The sequence below is a fragment of the Oryctolagus cuniculus genome, chromosome 1 (assembly GCF_051225735.1).
Source record: "Oryctolagus cuniculus isolate XC-2025 breed Fujian yellow rabbit chromosome 1, ASM5122573v1, whole genome shotgun sequence".
Taxonomy (NCBI): Eukaryota; Metazoa; Chordata; class Mammalia; order Lagomorpha; family Leporidae; genus Oryctolagus; species Oryctolagus cuniculus.
Genome location: NC_142867.1, coordinates 51,384,997 through 51,404,485, shown reverse-complemented (window position 1 = coordinate 51,404,485; position 19,489 = coordinate 51,384,997). Strand labels below are relative to the sequence as shown.

The following is a 19,489-nucleotide window of genomic DNA, read 5'->3' as shown; positions in this document are numbered from 1 at the left end:
ATTATTTTATCACACTTGCCCCACCTTTGTCTTCATGTTATTTCTAAACTTGCATTTAAACTTATTCACTATTCAGTGCTAGTCCTTTTGCCCATATTTCCTCAACCACCACTTATTTCACTTAAACTTGCCCTTACCCTTGATTATTTGGGTGATACAGAAATTTAGGTTCAAAATCAGATCAAAATAAGTTGTCCTCAAACTAGGACACTAATCCCATATAGGAGTATAACTATCCTGGGGATAGCACTCAATTCATTTACATTTTTATTTCAATACTGGTGGGAAATTCTACAGGTACACAAACAGAAGGAGAAAGCAAAGTGGGGATGGGCAAATTGTTCAGCTGCTTACCCCAAAGACTCAGTCAGCTTGATATTTTCCTCCGTTTGTACTCTCCTTATTTGCTCTTCTTACGCACTGGTTTTCTCCACAGCTATCCTATGAAGAATGGGCTCTCATCTCAACCTCAGACTTCGTCTTGTATGACCTTACCTGTAGTTCCTTTAATATTTTCCCATTTACCTTCCATCTTCTAGAACTTGAAAATATCTACTGCATTAATATTGCCCTCCACCCCCATTCTCAATACTGTTATTTTTTTCTGTGATTATATTATTTCAGCAGTATTTGAGAAGAAATGTGTGCTTGCTGTTGCTGTCTTGAATTGGAAGTTGTATTTCCAATATTCTAATCAGTAGTTTGTCACTGGTGAGAAAGAAGGCATTCCCACTGCAAAGACTCTCTGTCATGTTGGTGCACCAAATGTAATTTTTAAAAATTAGGTATTTTTGCTCATTTTGTTCATTTAATTTATCCAGAAATAGTTTTATTTTTATCACAGTTTATTGACTGCAAAGTTGAGATTACAGTATATGAAAAAAAAATCTTACAGCGTATAAAGCAGAGTATAACTGGGTGTGAGTAAAAAGAGTATGGGATAAAAAAAGGCATTCCTCTACCATTCAGTAGAGAAATAACTATCTATCTGAACAATTACTTTGTGTACTATAAAATGAGCATGTTAAGCGAGATAAGGCTTGTCTACCTTTAACAGTTTATGATTCTGTATCTTGATTTTTGGCAAGTTTACATTAAACCTAATTAAGGAAAAATGCAAATATTACTTTAGATAAAAGGTAAGAAAATAGGGTGATCTTCACTCTATATAGGTTTATAGAGTTTTAAAGGGTACTAGAGGCAATAGGAGTAGTACTTAAAAGTCAGCAGACTCATAGAATGGCGGATGTCCTAAATAGCACTCTGGCCTCAGAATCAGCCCTAAAGGCACTCGGATCTGGCTGAAAAGCCCATGAGAGTATTTCAGGCATGGAAAGCCAAGACACTCTGGCAAAAAGATCTCTGTGAGTGAGATCCCAGTGGAAAGAACAGGTCTTCAAAGAGGGAGGTGCCTTTCTCTGAAGGGAGGAGAGAACCTCCACTTTGACTATGACCGTGTCTAAACAAGATAAGAGTCGGAGAACTCAAGGGGCTTCCATAGCCTTGGAAACTCATAACTGGTGCATAGGGAGATTACTGATGCCATAAACAGGAGTGTCAATTGGTAAAGTCAACAACAGGAGTCACTGTGCACTTACTCCTCATGTAGGATCTCTGTCCTTAACGTGCTGTACACTGAGGCTTAATGCTATAATGAGTACTCAAACAGTATATTTCACTTTGTGTTTCTATGGGGGTGCAAACGACTGAAATCTTTACTTAATGTACACTAAACTGATCTTCTGTAAAAAAAAAAAAAAAAAAAAAAAAAAAGAAAGAAATTATCAATTCCCAACTTGACTCTCACTGGGATTAAACATGACAATAGGTCTGATCTGATTTCATCATCATTTAAAAAAAATCATCTGTTATTTTTCACTTTATGTTTTTGTGTGGGAGCAAACTGTTGAAATACTTACTTAAGGTATACTAAGCTGATCTTCTGTATATTAAGATAATCGAAAATGAATCTTGATGTGAATGGAAGGGGAGAGGGAGTGGGAAAGGGGAGGGTGGTGGGTGGGAGGGACGGTATGGGGGGGGAAGCCATTGTAACACATGAGTCGTACTTTGGAAATTTATATTCATTAAATAAAAGATAAAAAAAAAAGAAGAAAAAAAAAAAAGAAAAAAAAAAGTAAAATAAAGCCTCCAAAATTTTTATTATAATTTACTTCATTCACTAAATTGCTTTGTTACATAAGATTGTCAAGCCTCCAGAAGCCCCAGTCTGTAGAGTTTAGCTTAGGCTTCTATAGGAGATAGGACAGTAAGTAGGAGAGGATCTGCTGTACTGAAGAAAAATTAAGAAGCAACTTGACTAGGAATGTTTGTCAAGATTCAGAAAGCTAGGGCTGGCACTGTGGCGTAGCAGGTAAAACTGCTGCCTGCAGCACCGGCATCCCATATGGATGCCGCTTCAAGTCCTGGCTGCTCCATTTCTGATCCAGCTCCCTGCTAACGTGCCTGAGAAAGCAGCAGAGGATGACCCAAGTACTTGGACCCCTGCACCTTTGTGGGAAACCCAGAAGAAGCTCCTGGCTTCGGACTGGCCCAACTCTACATTGCAGCCATTTGGGGAATGAACCAGTGGATGGAAGACCTCTTTCTCTCTCTCTCTCTCTCTGCCTCTCTGACTGTGACTTTCAAATAAATAAATAAATATTTAAAAAAAAAGATTCAGAAAGATAAGTTGGAAAGCTGTCTGGCTTAGCAAGTGGGTAGAGGAAAGGCCCAGGGAGATATCATAACCAGTTTCCTGATATACAGCTTATTTTCATACTTGTTCTTTTTGCTTAGATAATCATGTCACCCCTATGTACCGTGTGCACGTTAGGAGAAGGCAATTCCATCACTAATTCTCATAGCTAAGCATATGCTCAGGCCTAAGTACATCATAATCCCACTCATAAAATACAGTCTTGAGTTAACTAATGGGCATGTAACTCAGTACCTGTAGGACACAAAGAACGGTTTTCTGAGGACATCCGAAAAACTCCCTTGCTCTCCAGAAACAATCCAGACTTGTTCTTTATGGAGCTAGGCAAAGTACCTGTACATCCACAAGCCAGCCTTAAAATAAAACTGGCACCATCTGGAAGGCAAAATTGAAGGTTGAAGACAAACTGGTTCTTCAGTTATACCACGGATCATCTAGGCTATACCAATCTTAAAACTTCCACACTGTCTACAGATTTCTCTAAAATTAACTAATTTATTTGAGGGAGTACCAAAGAGCTATCATCCATTAGTTCACTCTTCAAATGCCTGCAACCACCTGTGAAGCTGGGAGCTGAGGGTGGCAGGGACCCAACTACTTGAACCATTTCCCACTGCCTCTCCAGGTACACATTAGTAGGAAGCTGAAATTGGGAAGTAGAGCTGAGAAGCTACCAAGGTACTCCAATATAGAATGCAGATGCTCTAACCAACTTCTTAATTGCTATGCCAAATTCCTGCCCCTATTTAAGTAAATTTGCATAGGATTTTCTTTCCCTTGCAACTGGAAACATCTTAACATATCAGAGATACAAAGACCCCTTATTTGTAACAGACTTGAAAATATTTAACAGATGAGGCCAAACTAAGGTGAAATCCAAATTATTAAGTCATTGTTATGTGCACTTACTCTGTGGCTGCAATTATTCATGAGTCAGATTACATAAACATGAGCTCTTAATGTACAACTTTAGAAAAAAATGACAACGTAAAAACAGCTATAGATGGATGGCTAAACATTTCAGTTTGTTCATGCCAGTTACAATTTATTCTTGTTGTCCTGGCATAATTATTAATATCACCTCATCATTCTCAAGTGTCCCAGTTTACAGCCAGGCTGGGTCAAGCTGAAGCAAAGAGCCAGGAACTCCAACTGGGTCTCCTACTTGGGTGTCAAGGACCCAGGTACTTGGGGCATCATCTGCTGCTTTCTCAGGTGCTATTAGCAAGAAGCTAGATTGAAAAGATACGGGATGTGGGCAATCCTAATTTGATACCTTAAATTGCTGCACCACAACACCTGCCCCCTTTCTTAGCACTTTAAGCAACACCTATCATTTGCACCTCTGTGTTCCTCATAAAAGAATTGTTAGAAGTCACATAATCGTGAAACAAGTTGATAGCTTGTTGAGTCAAATTAAGCCGCAGGCTCCACTCCTGGTGGTGCCCTTCCGTCAATTCCTTCAGCTTTGCAATCATACTCCCCCCGGAACCCAAAGACTTTGGTTTCCTGGAAGCTGCCCGGCGGGTCATGGGAATAACACCGCATCGCCAGTCGGCATCATTTATGGTCGGAACTACGATGGTATCTGATCGTCTTCGAACCTCCGACTTTCGTCTGTGTTCATTTAGCTTCATGATGCTGTGATTTTTGTCCAGACGCACACATTGATTAAACGAAGTTCAAATATGAAGCAAACATACACTGTAGCTGACCAGAATATCCATGAACTTTCATCGTCTTTTAGCACAGATGAGGTAGGGCTGGGGCTGCAGTGTCATGCCTAACCTGGGCTTCAGATTTGGAACTAATTCATGTGGAAAATGCAAATGAAACCGCTGAAGCAGTGCTGTAAAAAATAAGAACATTTCCATCCGTGCCAGCTGTTCTCCAAGACAATGTCTTCTCCCTAAACAAACAAAAAAACGATAGAATAATTTTTAAAAACCCATTATATACCATACCAAAATTAATGTCTAATAGTTGGATGCCATTTAGGAAATTTGGAATTTAAAGGAACTTATGCTTACTAAAGGATTCTTAGATCACAAAAAAATTGGCACTTGGGCTCCCAGAACCCATTCTTTTCTTCCTTTTGTAAGATTTTAGTGTAATCCTCAGGTTCCCTTGCGTGTTGCAACAGAGCCAAAGATATGCTATGCAAGATTTAATTTAAATTCTGACATTTGTTCTATAGATCCAAGAGAAGTCCATTTCATTTCTTTTTTTAAAAACTTTTATTTAATAAATATAAATTTCGAAAGAATAACTTTTGGATTATAGTGGCTTTTCCCCCCATAACACTCTCCCTCTCACAAACCTCTGGTCTCCTACTCCCTCTCCCATCCCATTTTTCATTAAGATTCATTTTTAATTATATTTATATACAGAAGACCAACTTAGTATATACTAAGTAAAGATTTCAACAGATTGCACTCACACAAAGTATAAAGTACTGTTTGAAGACTAGTTTTACCATTAATTCGCATAGTACAACACCTTAAACACAGAGATCCTACATGGGGAGTAAGTGCACAGTGACTCCCATTGTTGATTTAACAACTGACACTCTTATTTATGACGTCATTAATCACCTGAGGCTCTTGTCATGAGCTGCCAAGTTTGAGTTCACAAACTCCGACCTTATTTAGACAAGACCATAATCAAAGTGGAAGTTCTCTCCTCCTTTCAGAGAAAGGTACCTCCTTCTTTGATGGCCCATTCTTTCTGCTGGGATCTCACTCACAGAGATCTTTCATTTAGGTCATTTTTTTGCCAGTGTCTTGGCTTTCCATGCCTGCGAAACTCTCATGGGCTTTTTAGCCAGATCTGAATGCCTTAAGGGCTGATTCTGAGGCCAGAGTGCTGTTTGAGGCACCTGCCATTCTGAGTCTGCTATGTATCCTGCTTCCCATGTTAGAACGTTCTCTCCTTTTTAATTCTATCAATTATTATTAGCAGACACTGGTCTTATTTATGTGATCCCTTTCACACTTAATCCTATCTTTATGATCAATTATGAACTTAAACTGATCACGTTAACTAGTAAGATGGCATTGGTACATGCCAACTTAATGGGATTTGGAGTCCCATGGCATGTTTCTAGCTTTACCTTTAGGGGTAAGTCCGAGTTAGCATGTGCCAAACTGTACATCTCCTCCCTCTCTTATTCCCACTCTTATTTTTGAAGCCCATTTCATTTCAACTGACCAAATAAGTATTTTTCTTTAAAGAGCAGGAGTTTCTGGTCCATTTTTTTTTTTTTTTTTTTTTTTTTTTTTTTTTTAAGATTTATTTATTTGAAAGACAGAGCTACAGAGAGGCAGAGAGAGAGGTCGGTCTTCCACCCTCCGTTTCACTCCCCAGATGGCCACAATGGCCAGGGCTGGGCTGATCTGGAACTTCTTCTGGGTCTCCCACATTGGTGCAGGGGCTTAATGACTTGGGCCATCTTCCACTGCTTTCCCAGGCCATAGCAGAGAGCTGGATCAGAAGTGGAATAGCAGAGACTCAGTGATTGCCCGTATGGGATGCCGGCACTGCAGGTGGCGCCCTTATCAGCTATACCACAATTCAGGCCCCTCCAGCATTCTTGAGATCTATGTACTTTTTTTAAAGCAGAAGGAACATTTTCCTACTTGAAGATGAGGTACAATCATCTGGAAGCCAAGAAATCTAGATTCTAGCTTTACTTCAAAGTGAGCTATGGCCTGACCCGAGTCACTCTATTTTGTTTCTGGATGATCTCTAGTCACTGTTTGTCCTCTATTTTTCTTACCAGTTACACAACCACTGTATTCAAAAACTAGCCTCATAAGAATGTTAACTGTAAAGATTTTTTACATTAAATGCTATGAAAATGTGTCAATGCCTGACACCCCCAACCTCTCACCTCCCAGATAAGCATAACCTTGCTTGTTCTGGCTTCTGTAATGCTTGGCTTTGTAATTAACTCCCAACAGGATGTGGTTTTTGCCTTTATAAACTTACCGCTGAGCTCAATCAGGGTTACATGATCTGGAGAGCACATGCATTCATGCAGCTGGGCTTACAGAAATAAAACTGGCTTTCAGAAATAAAGACAACATAATTCGGCCGTGAGACTTCATTGTCTTCTGTAACTCACTGTTTCAAGATGTAACAACTTCAAATTACTATGTATTTCTCCTTTCTGGGTCTCAATCATTAACTTTTAGCTCTACAAGGCAAAAATCCACAAGAAAGTTTCAGAAGCCATGGCTTCACAACAATTTATCTCTACTTAATAAATTAAGGTTTATTTTGAGTAGAAACAAGCATTAATTACCTCTAACTCAATCACTTCTCCTATATGAATTGATGTTGTGGGACTGGCATTGTGATGCAGCTGATTAAGCTACTTACACTGGCATCTCATATGGGTGCTGGTTCTAGCCCTGGCTGTTCCACTTCTGATCCAGCTCCTTGTTAATGTGCCTGGGAAAGCAGCATCTCCCAGGAGACCCACAGGATGCTCCTGGCTTCTGGTTTCAACCTGGCCCTGCCCCAGCCTTTGTGGGCATTTGGAGAGTGAACCAATGGATGGAAGGTCTCTCTCTGACTACTTACAAATAAATAAATCATATTTTTTGGTAAAAAAAGAATGTGTTTTCAGAGTTGAATTATAAGTATAAAATTTTATATCAGGATGCTTCAGATCAAGATGATGCTATACAAGATGAGCCATCACTATACTTTATCCCAAAGTTATGCCCTTGTAAAGGTTCTCTTACCTAGAGAAAAAGGAACCAAAGCTTCTTTCTTGGCAAAATATCCACTGCTGTCTAGAAATCGCTCAGGATAGAACACATCTGGGTCTCTCCAGTACTTCTCATCAAAGTGTACAGAATAAAGATTTGTAATTACTGTTGTGCCTTTTGGAATGGAATAACCACGTACAACTGTATCTTCAGAGGTTGCATGGAAAATGCCTAGTGGAACTATATTACAAAATCTTAAAACTTCATGCAAAACTGCCTCAGTATAAGGCATTCTGCATTTGTTGTCCCAAGAAGGCTTCCCATCGCGGCCCATAATTAAATCAATCTCTTTCTGAACTTGTCCTGTCAGAGAAAAAGTGTTCCAGTTATTAAGAAATTCTTAAAATTATATCTAAAGTAATCCTGTTTGGGGATAAAACATAGGATAATCTATGACATGGGTACAACTAGAGTCAGATTTTTTTAAATGTGGGAGTTTTACTTAAACTTACACTATGTACTCCTATCAGACACTGATAAGCAATGCTGTGGCTAATTCAGTTGTGAAAAACAAACTAGGGTTGAGGCTCCAGATCTGCTACTTCCAGACACTCAGCTTTTTCCTTATTTATGAAAACAGGTATAACAAAACTTATCTCAGAACTTTTTTATGTAAACTTCTTAGATTATTGATTTGAAAATTCTTTACAACTATTAAATGTTTCTCTTACTGGTTAGTACAACAGGAGTACCTAAGGAAAATGCTTTGTACATGACCAAAGACATTGAAACATGTACAAGCCCTACATGTAAGAGTAGACCCTGAGATTATTATGCAAATTCTTACCTTGAATGTCAGGGTAAAGGGCCATGAAAAGAATCGCCCACCGTAGCACATTGGTTGTAGTTTCAGTTCCAGCAATGATGAGCTCACCCACTGAAAAAATTAGGTTTTCTTTGGAAAAAGTAGATAATGGATCATTTTTACCTTGATCCATTTCATCTAAATATGCATCAACAAAATGCTGAGGTAACTGAGGCTGTCTTTTGACTGAAGCCTTTTCAATAAGTCTGGAGAGGAAATCATGGACCACTGCTGCATTTCTAAACAGCTGTTGATGTTTTCCAAAAGGTAAGATGTCAATCCATGGAAAGGCATTGTACAGGAAGACTGAGGCACTGGCAGCTAGTTCCACGTTTTCACTAAATAACTCAATCATGTGTTGGAAGTCTGTGTCTTCATAACGGAATCTTTCTCCAAAAATGATCAGATTGGTTATGTTTGATACAGCATTCGTTATTAATTGTTTAAAGTCAAATGGTCTACCTTTGTATGTTTCAATAGCATCGATGAAAAAAATTGTTTCCTCTAAGATTTTAGATTCAAAAGACTTTTGGCCATATCCAAAATAGCGAAAGCTGTTTACAGCTAATCTTCTGTGATCAACCCATCCTCGGCCATATCTGGAATTAAGTAAGCCTGGGAAAAAAAATCATTAAACAAATAAAGTTTCTACCTTCCTTGTATCTAATAGTCAAAAATGCAACAAAATAAAAAAAGAATAAAAATACTGTTATTCATTCTTCCCTAAGCTCTCTTTCTTTATACCTAGATGGTTGGGTCCTATTGTTGCTTTTCATTAGTCATACAATATTTTTTGTCATACAATATTATAGCAAAAAGCCTTTCTACTCCTCATGTGTGAATTGGCGAAGACCTATGATTCTCCTACCATAAAAAACTGGCAAGTCTTATATAATTCAATTGGGTAAACTAGGTTTGGTGATTTTATTATTCAACTTTTATTATAAGCCTAATTCACATAAGACAAATGACTGCATGTTTGTCAGAACAACTTTATCTTCAACTTAACAGCCAAAAATTGTTATTCTAGTATTAGAAATGTCCCGCTTTCAACAAAGAACAGCCCTTGTCTAGACTGTTGAAGAACAGTTCACTTAGTTTTTTTATTCCATTATTTCTTTTTCTTTATGTTTATTTTTCTTTCTTGGACCAAACAGGAGAGGGAGGAGTAATGAGGGGGAAGGAAGAAGGGTGCAGTGGAAAGAATTACTATGTTCCTAATGTTGTCATTATAAAATACATACAAAAAATTTTTAAAATAAAGTGATGATAGCTTGAAAGAAAAAAAATGTCCTGCTTAAGAGCTGGATTTTAGAATACAAATTTATTCTTGCTAAAGGCATATGATAACAGGGAAGCTATGATAAAAACAAAGGTAGTCCAAATAAATTGTCAATGTCATAGAAATGCTTAAGTCAAAAGGTGGGCAAACAGGAACGACCAAACTTTTTTAATGTTAATATTGCTTGCCTTAGAATTTCAGAGTCTACATACACCAAGTATCTGCCATCCTGATATAGTTATCATGGAAAATTTCTGCTTTCAACACCACAGTTGATATACCTCCAAGATCTAAACTGAAGATCTTTAAAAATCTGCATTTAACTGTCAGAATATATGGGAGAAATATAACCATGGAAATCCACAGGTGCTAAACTTCACTCTCCCAGTATTTGTTACTTCCCTGAAAATGAAGGCATTTATCATGCAACTGACAATGTTTAGAGTGTTTTAAATTAACTATCAAAGAAAAATACCAACATCTTCAGTGCACAACTTATATACCTTGCAGGAGATTTCATTCATTATTGGGACACACATGAACCTGTGATGAAGAATGTCATTTTTTCAAGTATATATGAAAAACATATAAAATTTATATTTCAACAACTTGTTCAATGATTTTTTAATTTGGAGATTATAAAGTTAATCATATGTAAATAGGTCTTTAGCACTATATACAAATCTTATATTCCCACAGTCCATTTTCTTTTCTACACTACTGGTTGATTATTCATTCAACCAATATTCTTTCAATATGTATTTATAAAGCAGTAAGTATATTCTAGGCATACTGCTTTGGGAGTGTCAGAGGATGTATCAGGTGAATATTCTGTACTTTCATGGAACTTATATACTAGTAGGAGAGACAAACGAATAAATGATACAGCAAAGAATGAAATAGGGTGGTCAAAGAAAGCTTCACTGAGGTGACATTTGAGTAAAGACTTAAGGGAGATGAGAGAGTAGGTGAAGAACATCCGGGGGAAACACTGCAGGTAGAAGAAATATGTATGCTGTATAAAGGAGTGAGCTCACAGTAAGCCCTGGGGAAATGTATACGCATGTATAAGCAGAAGAGCACTGTTCATAACCCTACACTGACCAACCCGTGCCCCTGGGCCCATGCAAAGGGCAACTTTTCACATTTGCACAGAAAGCTGATGGTGGCCATGATTTTCCAGTTTCAAGTTCAATACACTTATTTATTTATTTGAAAGAGTTACACAGAGAGAGAAGGAAAAACAGAGAGAGAGAGAGAGGTCTTCCATCTGCTGGTTCACTTCCCAATTGGCTGCAACCACTGGAACTGCGCCAGGAGCCAGGAGATTTTTCTGGGTCTACCACGTGGGTGCAGGGGCCTAAGGACTTGGGCCATCTTCTACTGCTTTCGCAGGTCATAGCAGAGAGCTGGATCAGAAGTGGAGCAGTTGGGACTCGAACTGGCCCCCATAAGGGATGCCAGCACTGCAGGTGGCAGCTTTACCTGCTATGCCACAGTGCCAGCCCCAACAATACACATATTTAAAAATAGCATAATTTCCTATCTATTTGTCTTTACTGTTTTTTGAAGATCTTGCTTTATCTTTATTATATAAATAATGTAGGGTATAAATTTACATCTAAAAAATGTTTGTTTCAACAGTTACTCTTATCATATCATCTTTGGTTTTCATTTCTTTAATGGTTTTCCATTATAATTATGATTTCTTCTTTGGCTTAACTGTTATATAGAAGACACAAGAGATTTGATTTTTATTTCTGCTTTGAGTATCATCTTACTCTGGCTTGAGAATTTGGCTTTTAAAATTCATGCTTTCTTTATATTACTTGATCTATTTTGTTATTTAACATAGGAGTTTAATTTTTTCTTTTCAACCAGTCTCTTTATGTTTAGTGTATGTAAACAAGATATTGTTAACTTTTTTGAAATTAAGTGTGTCTCATTAAATCAGGACATTTTGATTGTAAAAATTCTTACACTACTATCAAAACCATTATATCTATCTCAACACTTTACTTTATGCTTTCTGTTGCTGCTTTCTTCTTACTAATTCTGTCAACTTTCAAACTTTCTTGTCGAATATAGAATCATTCTACACTAAACCACACAGAATGAATAGTTCTTTTCACAAACCATTTACATATCATAGTGATTAAGAAAGGCTGCTCCAGGTTCTGTAATCTTATAAGGAAAATCACAGTAAAAATGCCACCAAGTACTCAAGACTGGCTTTAAAAGGCACCTCTGATTCTACTGTGTATTTATGTGTTACTAACTTTTTCACAAAACCTATAGATATTATGTGCTAACACTTTAAAACATTTTTTTTCCTAGAGAAAAATCACAGGCCTTATTCCTTCAGAGTACCTCAGACTCCATGGTATTTTTCATTTATTACATTTGATTAACATGATTGATTGCCAATCTCAAACAAATCATTCACAGCACACTATCCAGTAAAACACTATTTTGAACATTTACCAGAACTGGATTATAAAAGAATTAGCATTTACTAGTCTAAAATATGAGTGTAATATAGCCTGCAAGGTCCTCAAATTCTAGGTTTTGTAATTAAGTAAATAAATATGAGTAGATACTTTCCTGTTAATCAGAATAAAAGAATCCCAACTCTATGCACCAAAATTACTTACAACAAAGAATATGATTTAAAACAGTTAAGTAAATAGGTGAAAATAAACATACCTCCCATTTTTGTCATCTTCATAAATAAAGGAAGACATGGTCTATCTGCAAAAATTTCACTTTGATGAACAAGGCATTCCTTTACTATGTCATATCCATTTAGAACCACAGTTAATATGCCTCCAAGATCTAAACTGAAGATCTTTGAGAAGAAAAGAAGAAAAACAATTTAACTGGTGAACTGTATAGAAATCTACAGGTGCTAAGCCCTACTCGCCCAGTATGTTACTTCCCTAAAAATGAAGCAATTACTCAATTGACAATGTTTAGAGTGCTTTCCTTCTATAAAGCGTGTGAAACAGGGATCTGATTACACCATTCAGTATTATAAATGGTATAATGGTAAGAGTATTGGACTCAGGAAGCCTTAAACACATACAAGAACCTGGAAAGAACTCTTACCCTTTTGGGACTTCAGTGTTGCCACAGGAAATACTTTTTATTTAGATGCTCTGTTAAGATTCATTCTACCTCAAAACATTCAATGATATCTAGCAATCTCCTTTTATTTTCCACATGAATGAATAGCACTATCTATGTATTATTACCCCAGTCTTAGGTTGGACAGGGGATTGCCCAAGGCCTGAGAGACTAGTTTTAAAAACAAATATATTGTAATTATGCTCTATGGCTTACATGAAATTAACCAACAGAACCTGGCCTTGCAGGAAAGGAATTCACCATGTTGGTATAGGTAGCTGCCCTTAAGCTAAGGGGAGGGCAAAACAGAATATTTACCCTAAGCTTTGTCGGAGTTGTTGGTCACGTGCCTCACCTCATGTTAAATTAAATGTCATACTTCCAATAGTCTGTTCTAGTTAACCCAACATAAGGGGCTAGTCTAGTGACAGAATGTTACTTTATCAGTGGGATGCAAAGATTGCTTATCACCAACCTCTCCTGTCAAAACCTGAGAGCTTTTTATGGTTAAAATAGAAGCTTTATAGGGGCCAATGTGGTGGCACAGGTTAATCCTCCACCTGCAGCGCCCGCATCCCATATGGACGCCGGTTCTTGTCCCGGCTGCTCCTCTTCCAATCCAGCTCTCTGTGGTGGCCTGGAAGAGCAGCAGAAGATGGCTCAAGTCCTTGGGTCCCTGCACCCATGTGGGAGACTGGAAGAAGCTCTTGGCTCCTGGCTTCCGATTGGTGCAGCTCTGGCCATTGTGGCCATTTTGGGAGCGAACCAGTGGACAGAAGACCTTTCTCTCTGTCTCTCCTTGTCACTGTCTGTAACTCTAACTCTCAAATAAATAAATAAATAATCTTTCCAAAAAATAGAAGTTTTATTGCTGCTCAAGCAATCAGAGCAGATTTCATTCTATTTGGTACATACTTCAGAAGAAAAAAAGGTTTAACATAGAACAAAAGTTCAGTAGAAGTGGTTACATTGGCAAGAGTGATGAAGATTACCAAATGGTAACAGAATCTTCTAGCTAAGTGATAGGGCCAGCAGAGTCTTTGGCACAAGGTTGGGCCCTAGCCAACCCATCAATAGGCACAGGCAGTACCTTGGGGAAAGAGCACAGAATGTCTGCAATAAGCAGTGTTATTAGTCAAAAGTAGCAGTGAAAGAATTTTCAGCACAAAGGGAATGGTTGCCAGCCAAGCAAAGGAGGAGGGACCCTTCTAAAGGAGTTCCTAAAGAGGTAATGTTATAGTATTAAAGTCTTTTCCTGGAGGTGTAATTTTAGCAGAGATAATGGAAGGATGGCATTAATAGGAAGTGGTCCTAATTCAGAATAAAAACAGACTAACTGATGATTGCATAAGGATGAGGAAAGACCCTGACATTGAAAGTTGAGTTAGTATGAAGGCAGACCAGAGGGGAGACAAATTATTTCAGAGTAAAGCTGCAGGCTGTGAACACTAGGAATTCTAAAACCCAAAGAGAAGCCATGACTTAAGAAAGTTATTACACAAGTCACCTTTACTCAAGAATTTGTGTTGGTCCTCTATTTGAGGGTGGGAGCAGGGAAATTTTTACTTGACCTAGTATTTATTCTGGTATACAATGTTCTCAAGGACTTTCAATGAAGGGTTTCTAGTCAAATTCTAGAAACTTATCCTTAAACTGCTTTGGCCTATGGAAAAACCCATGATTATGTTCATACATTCTTTGATCTAAATAATTTTTTTTGACAGGCAGAGTTAGTCAGCAAGAGAGAGACAGAGAGAAAGGTCTTCCTTTCGTTGGTTCACCCCCCAAATGGCCACTATGGCCACTGCGTTGTGCTGATCTGAAGCCAGGAGCCAGGTGCTTCCTCTTGGTCTCCCATGCGGGTGCTGGGCCCAAGCACTTGGGCCATCCTCCACTGCCTTCCCAGGCCACAGCAGAGAGCTGGACTGGAAGAGGAGCAACCGGGACAGAATCTGGCGCCCCAACCGGAACTAGAACCCGGGCTACCGGCGCCACAGGCAGAGGATTAGCCTAGTGAGCTGCAGCGCTGGCCTGATCTAAATAACTTTTAGTAACTATTATGGAATAGTTATGATGCTGGCAAAAATGGAGAAATGAATACATGAAATGTTTTCTTTGCCTTTCTAGAAGTTACTCTATGATCTTCAAGCCTCTTCCATTTCCTCCAAACCAGCTCAACACAGAATACTTATTTCAGTTAATGGGAACTCCATCCTTGAAGTTGTTCAAGCCAAAAACCTAGCAGCCACCCATGCTGAGTCATTATTTTCTCCCAAATTCCACATCCATCTGCTCAGAAGTCATGTTTCCTATATTTAGAACGTAAACAGAATCTGACAATTTTTTATCACCTGCATCACTGACATCCTGGTCCAAGCCACCTGAAGTCTTACTTATATTTTCAGTAGCCTCCCAACTGGCCTCACTAAACTCACTCATCTCTTTACAGGTAATTTGCAACATGGCATACTCCTGTTTCATAGCCTGCATCCTTGCTCTTCTTTTGATCTAGAATGTTTGTACCCTAGATTCTCCTGTATCTTGCTCCATTTCCTTTAAGTCTGTCCAAGTGCTATCTTTGCAGTGATGCCTGCTCTAACTAACCATTCTCTATCTCCCTTACCCTTTTGTAGTTTACTTCATACTTTGTACTCTTCTCACATAGAGTATTTTTAATGCATCTACATTATGTTTTTACCTCACCAAAATTTAAGTTACATGAGGGAAGGGGTCTCTGTTTTGTTTACCACTGTAGTTCTAGTACCTATGATAGTACATGGCATTATGATGATGATCTATAAATTTATGTTGAATTAATGAATGGCAAAGACCTATGTTTAAGCATATTATTACAATATCAATGGCTAAGTGCTAGTAGCAAATGAACGTGCAAAATGCTGTTGATGAAAACTATTAAGTGCCACATTTTCAACTTTAACTTGGTCTGTTTTTTCCTTTGGAATACCGCCCTTGACTGCTATACTATCTACCCCACACCAAGTCTTCAGGGATTATTCTCCATGAAGCCCTTCTCACTGAATACTTTTTCTCTCTGTTTTGAACCACCACAGCACATGTTTAGAAAATCCTATGGCACTTATTTAATACTACCTTGAACCAGAAACATTCATATTCTTGTCTTCTGCCTGCCTACTGAATTATAACTCAGATGCAGGGACTGAATCCCTTTATCTTTGAATCTTCCACATAATCTTATTCAGTACCTACAAAAAGTTCTCAGTAAATGGTTGCTACAAAAACAAATCAGTAAGTTGTCATTCCACTTGCTTTGAAGTAAAGGAGTTATTTTATTTCCCTTAGCCTGAAAACAATTTGAGAAAGCCACCTGAATTGACTTTGCTAGCTAGGGAACGCTTCTCAAAATCTAGATTACCATTAAAAGTCACAACAGAAGTTTAAACATTCAGAGGGAATCTTCAAGGAAATGGTTATTCAACATGGTACACTTCTAATTAAGACTTGCCTTTAAAATGAATGTGTAAGTCCCTTGTACTGGGGTGGGGGTGGTCTTCAAGAATTATAAAGGAGAACTGAATTCATAGGCTGTATAAAAGTTGATGTTAAAGTAACTGTCATAAGCAATTGTAAAGTCCAGGTATTTTTTTATAAGCACACATATAAAATTATAAAGACAATGGAAAAATAAGATTCTATTTACAAACATGTCCTGTAAACTTTTCACAGCTTCCAAAAATATAGGTGGTAATATTCTCCTTCTACCTCAACAAAAGGTATGGTATTTTACAACTTATATAAACTTTGAGGTTTTGGCAGAATTGGGAAATATCTCCAAGATAACAGAAGACTTTTAGGGTTGCTTCATAATCAGGGTAAGGATCAAATGCTTCTGTAGCTTAAAGAGTTAATATTTGGGGACCAGCATTGTGGCCCAAGGGATAAAGCTGCCACCTGCAAGGCTAGCATTCCACATGGGCACTGACCCGTGTCCTGGTTGCTCCACTTCCAGTTCAGCTCCCTGCAAATGACCTGAGAAAAGCAGCAGAAGATGGTGCACGTGCTGGGCCCCTGCCACCCACGTGGAAGGCCCAGATGAAGCTCCACGTGGGTGGCAGAGGCCCAAGCACATGGACCATCTTCTGCTTTCCCAGGTGCTTTAGCAGGAAGCTGGATCTGAAGTAGAGCAGCCAGGACTTGAACTGATGCCCATTTGGGATGGTGGCACTGCAGGTGTTGGCCTTATCCACTATACCACAGTGCTGGCCCCTAAATAAATCTTTAAAAAAAGTTAATGTTTGCTGGTTATCAAATTTAACTGTAAGGTAGAGTCAGGCAAACACTGGCTACTCTTCAATGTGTAAATAGTTTCAATTTTTCTAATAATTATTTCAGGTTTCTACAGTTCAACAGTGATTTGCATTACTAAAGGGAACCTGGTTTAATATATTTGATCTCTTTGATTTGTTATGTTTCCACATCTTGTGATTTCTCCATAATATCATGCTGCTTTGTGACAAACATATCAAAGAGATCAAATATATTAAACAGAAATCATGGAAATAAACTCTGGAGAATGGGGGAGGGTAGATAAAACTTAAGAATTATATATATTTTCTTGATCGATGTCCAGGTTCCCTTTAGCAATGCCAACCACTATTGAGCTGCAGAAGCCTGAAATAATTCTTAGACAAATTGATTTAAGTAAGGATTTAAGCACTAACCTGAAATATAATTGCTATACAGCCTTTAACCACAGTTTATCGCTGGAATTCGTTTTCTCTCTCCCTCTGGACTGTTAACTCCCTTCTGGACACTTCGGCCTTTTGAGATAAGGGCACCCTTCCAAACACAAGCACTGTGTTCCTGTCTTTTTCGGGGTGGGGGGTGTCATTCAGTTTTTCTATGTGAAAATGGGGAAAACTTGAAACACCTACCTCACCAGGTGGCTGTGAGATTTAAATGAGTCAACAAGTTGTTCGAGAGAGCAGCACACAGGTGGCACCTTATAAGTACATGCTCTAAGGGCGTTCCTGGCCAATCTGAACCTCGCTCACGCAGGGCTGCAGGGCTCCCGCGCTGTTTTGCGTCATTAGTTCTACGCACGCTTTTCCTATTAACCACAGCCCGCTTCTTGGCGGGACGTTCACTCCATTCTACTTTGAATCCTCACAGCAAACGCTTACACCACTTGTTAGTCAATAGCAAGCCTCGAAGAACCTCCCATAACCATTAACTATAACCAGGCCCCAGAATTCAGGCTGCCGCTACTTTTTGCTCAAGCCAAGCAGTGAACTCTAACCTGCGGGCGATCGCGGCCCGCAGCCTGCGCCCGGCCTACCCGAGAACCACACTGCGCACGCGCGGGAGCTCCGGGGCGCCGAGCGCGCGCTCCCCTCCGAAGCGAGGAACCCCGGCCCCGATCGCTTCAGAGCGCAGGCTGGAGTGGGGCGGCCCATTGGTGGAGGGGGTGGGCGAAGTGAGCGGGTTTTCCTCAGCAGAAGTTGCCAGCACACAGAAATCTCGGCTCCTCGAACCGGAACTGGCCTCCAGTCCAACCTACAGGGAGACCCAAGCCAGCCCGGAGGCCAGGACGGCGGCCCTCCCTGCTCGCGGCCCGTCGGTCGGGGCTGTACCTCGCCGTACACTTGGCTCTGCTTTCTCATGTAGACATGGGGAGGGTCGGCTGAGGCGGCCAGGGAGTAGATGTTGCCGATAAACGGTAGCCCCGGAGGCCCCGGGGGAAAGCCCACCGGCCGCCTCCGCTTCAGCAGCTGGCGTCCCCACAGTGCAAAGAGCAGTAGGAAGAGCGCGCCGCCCAGCGCCGCCGCGCACTCCTCAGCTCCCGAAGTTTCCCGCATCGGTCCGAGTTGGGGCCGCGTTCCCCTCGGTCAGGCTGGGACAGGGACGACCCCTTCAATCTTGCCACGTTCTCATTGGCCCAATTTCCTGAGGTACCGCCCTTGCTCCATGGCCATTGGTTACCTGAGTGTAGGGCGGTCCCCAGGGCAGCTACCTCATGGCTTTGCCCACTCAACTGCTTTCCGACCCTTTGGATTTGGCGGGGTTTAGGGGGAACCAAGCTGGCAGGACAACCTTCAAGGTTGGCACCAGGGCGTTGAGAACGCAATCACTGGAAGAATCCTGCCTGCCTCCTTGGATGGCCAGCCCTTTCTGAAGGAATCTTTCTAGTGTCAGGTCTACTTATTAAAGACTAGGAAAACTGAACTTCTGTGGGCTTTAGCTGAGCCTGATAATTTTCAGAATTTCCTTCCATTAGAGAGTGCACGCCTGTTCTGCTTTACTTACTCATCTATTTCTTTCCTCATGTTATGAGGCATTTTTGTTGCTGATCCTTTAAGAATTTTCATGAGTAAGCAATTGTTATGCAATTAACTCAGGTAACTTGTGTTTTCACTTCTCTGGTCCTGCCAAACTGGTTGCTGATTGGTAGTCACAGAGGTCTGTGTACGCTGCAGTTGCTCAGGGATAGTACTTAAGCTTTCTACCTATACTACCTAGAATTAAACAACCAATATTTCATATTATTCTTATCATTTCAGTTTCTGTTCTGTTTTTAATCAACACAGAACCTACAGAACTTGGGACTCTCTAAAAGCTGCCCTGTAATTATGATTTAACGTTGGTGGGAATTTTGTGGTCCTCATTAGCCTAGCTTTCATGAATACAGCACTTAGGCAGGTGTTAGGCAGGTGTCGTAAGCACTGAGATAGAGAGGTAAATAAGAGCAACAAAGCCCCTACAGGGTATATTTTATAGAGTCTCCACTTACAGAATAGCTA

The 19,489-nt window shown here is 39.7% G+C and overlaps 1 protein-coding gene across 6 annotated transcripts; it reads right to left on the bottom strand.

Annotated features, from left to right (window-relative positions):
• Nucleotides 1-827: 827 nt before the first annotated feature.
• Nucleotides 828-18,631, bottom strand: CYP2R1 (cytochrome P450 family 2 subfamily R member 1). 6 transcript variants are annotated; one of them, XR_001794341.4, is made up of 6 exons: nt 18,323-18,631; nt 12,291-12,432; nt 8,285-8,917; nt 7,471-7,800; nt 6,710-6,917; nt 828-4,628 (listed from the first exon to the last, which is right to left on the bottom strand). XR_001794341.4 is itself a non-coding variant. In XM_002708828.6 (5 exons), the coding sequence occupies exons 1-5, from the start codon at nt 18,545-18,547 to the stop codon at nt 4,453-4,455; spliced, it is 1,506 nt and encodes a 501-aa protein (XP_002708874.3). In that variant the 5' UTR covers nt 18,548-18,629; the 3' UTR covers nt 828-4,452. The 6 variants fall into 6 exon arrangements, 4 of the variants coding, with proteins under 4 accessions (XP_002708874.3, XP_089167137.1, XP_051707739.1 ...); XR_016218604.1 differs by having other exon boundaries at nt 17,989-18,553; XM_002708828.6 differs by lacking the exon at nt 6,710-6,917 and having other exon boundaries at nt 18,323-18,629.
• Nucleotides 18,632-19,489: the final 858 nt, after the last annotated feature.

Coding starts and splice junctions, on each gene's coding strand:
- CYP2R1 (XM_002708828.6), bottom strand. CDS start 18,547: ATGCGGGAAACTTCGGGAGCTGAGGAGTGCGCGGCGGCGCTGGGCGGC. Junction 8,918..12,290: donor GAAGATGACAAAAATGGGAG/GTATGTTTATTT, acceptor TTTTTTTCCCAG/GCTTACTTAATTCCAGATAT. Junction 7,801..8,284: donor CCTTTACCCTGACATTCAAG/GTAAGAATTTGC, acceptor TTTCTCTGACAG/GACAAGTTCAGAAAGAGATT.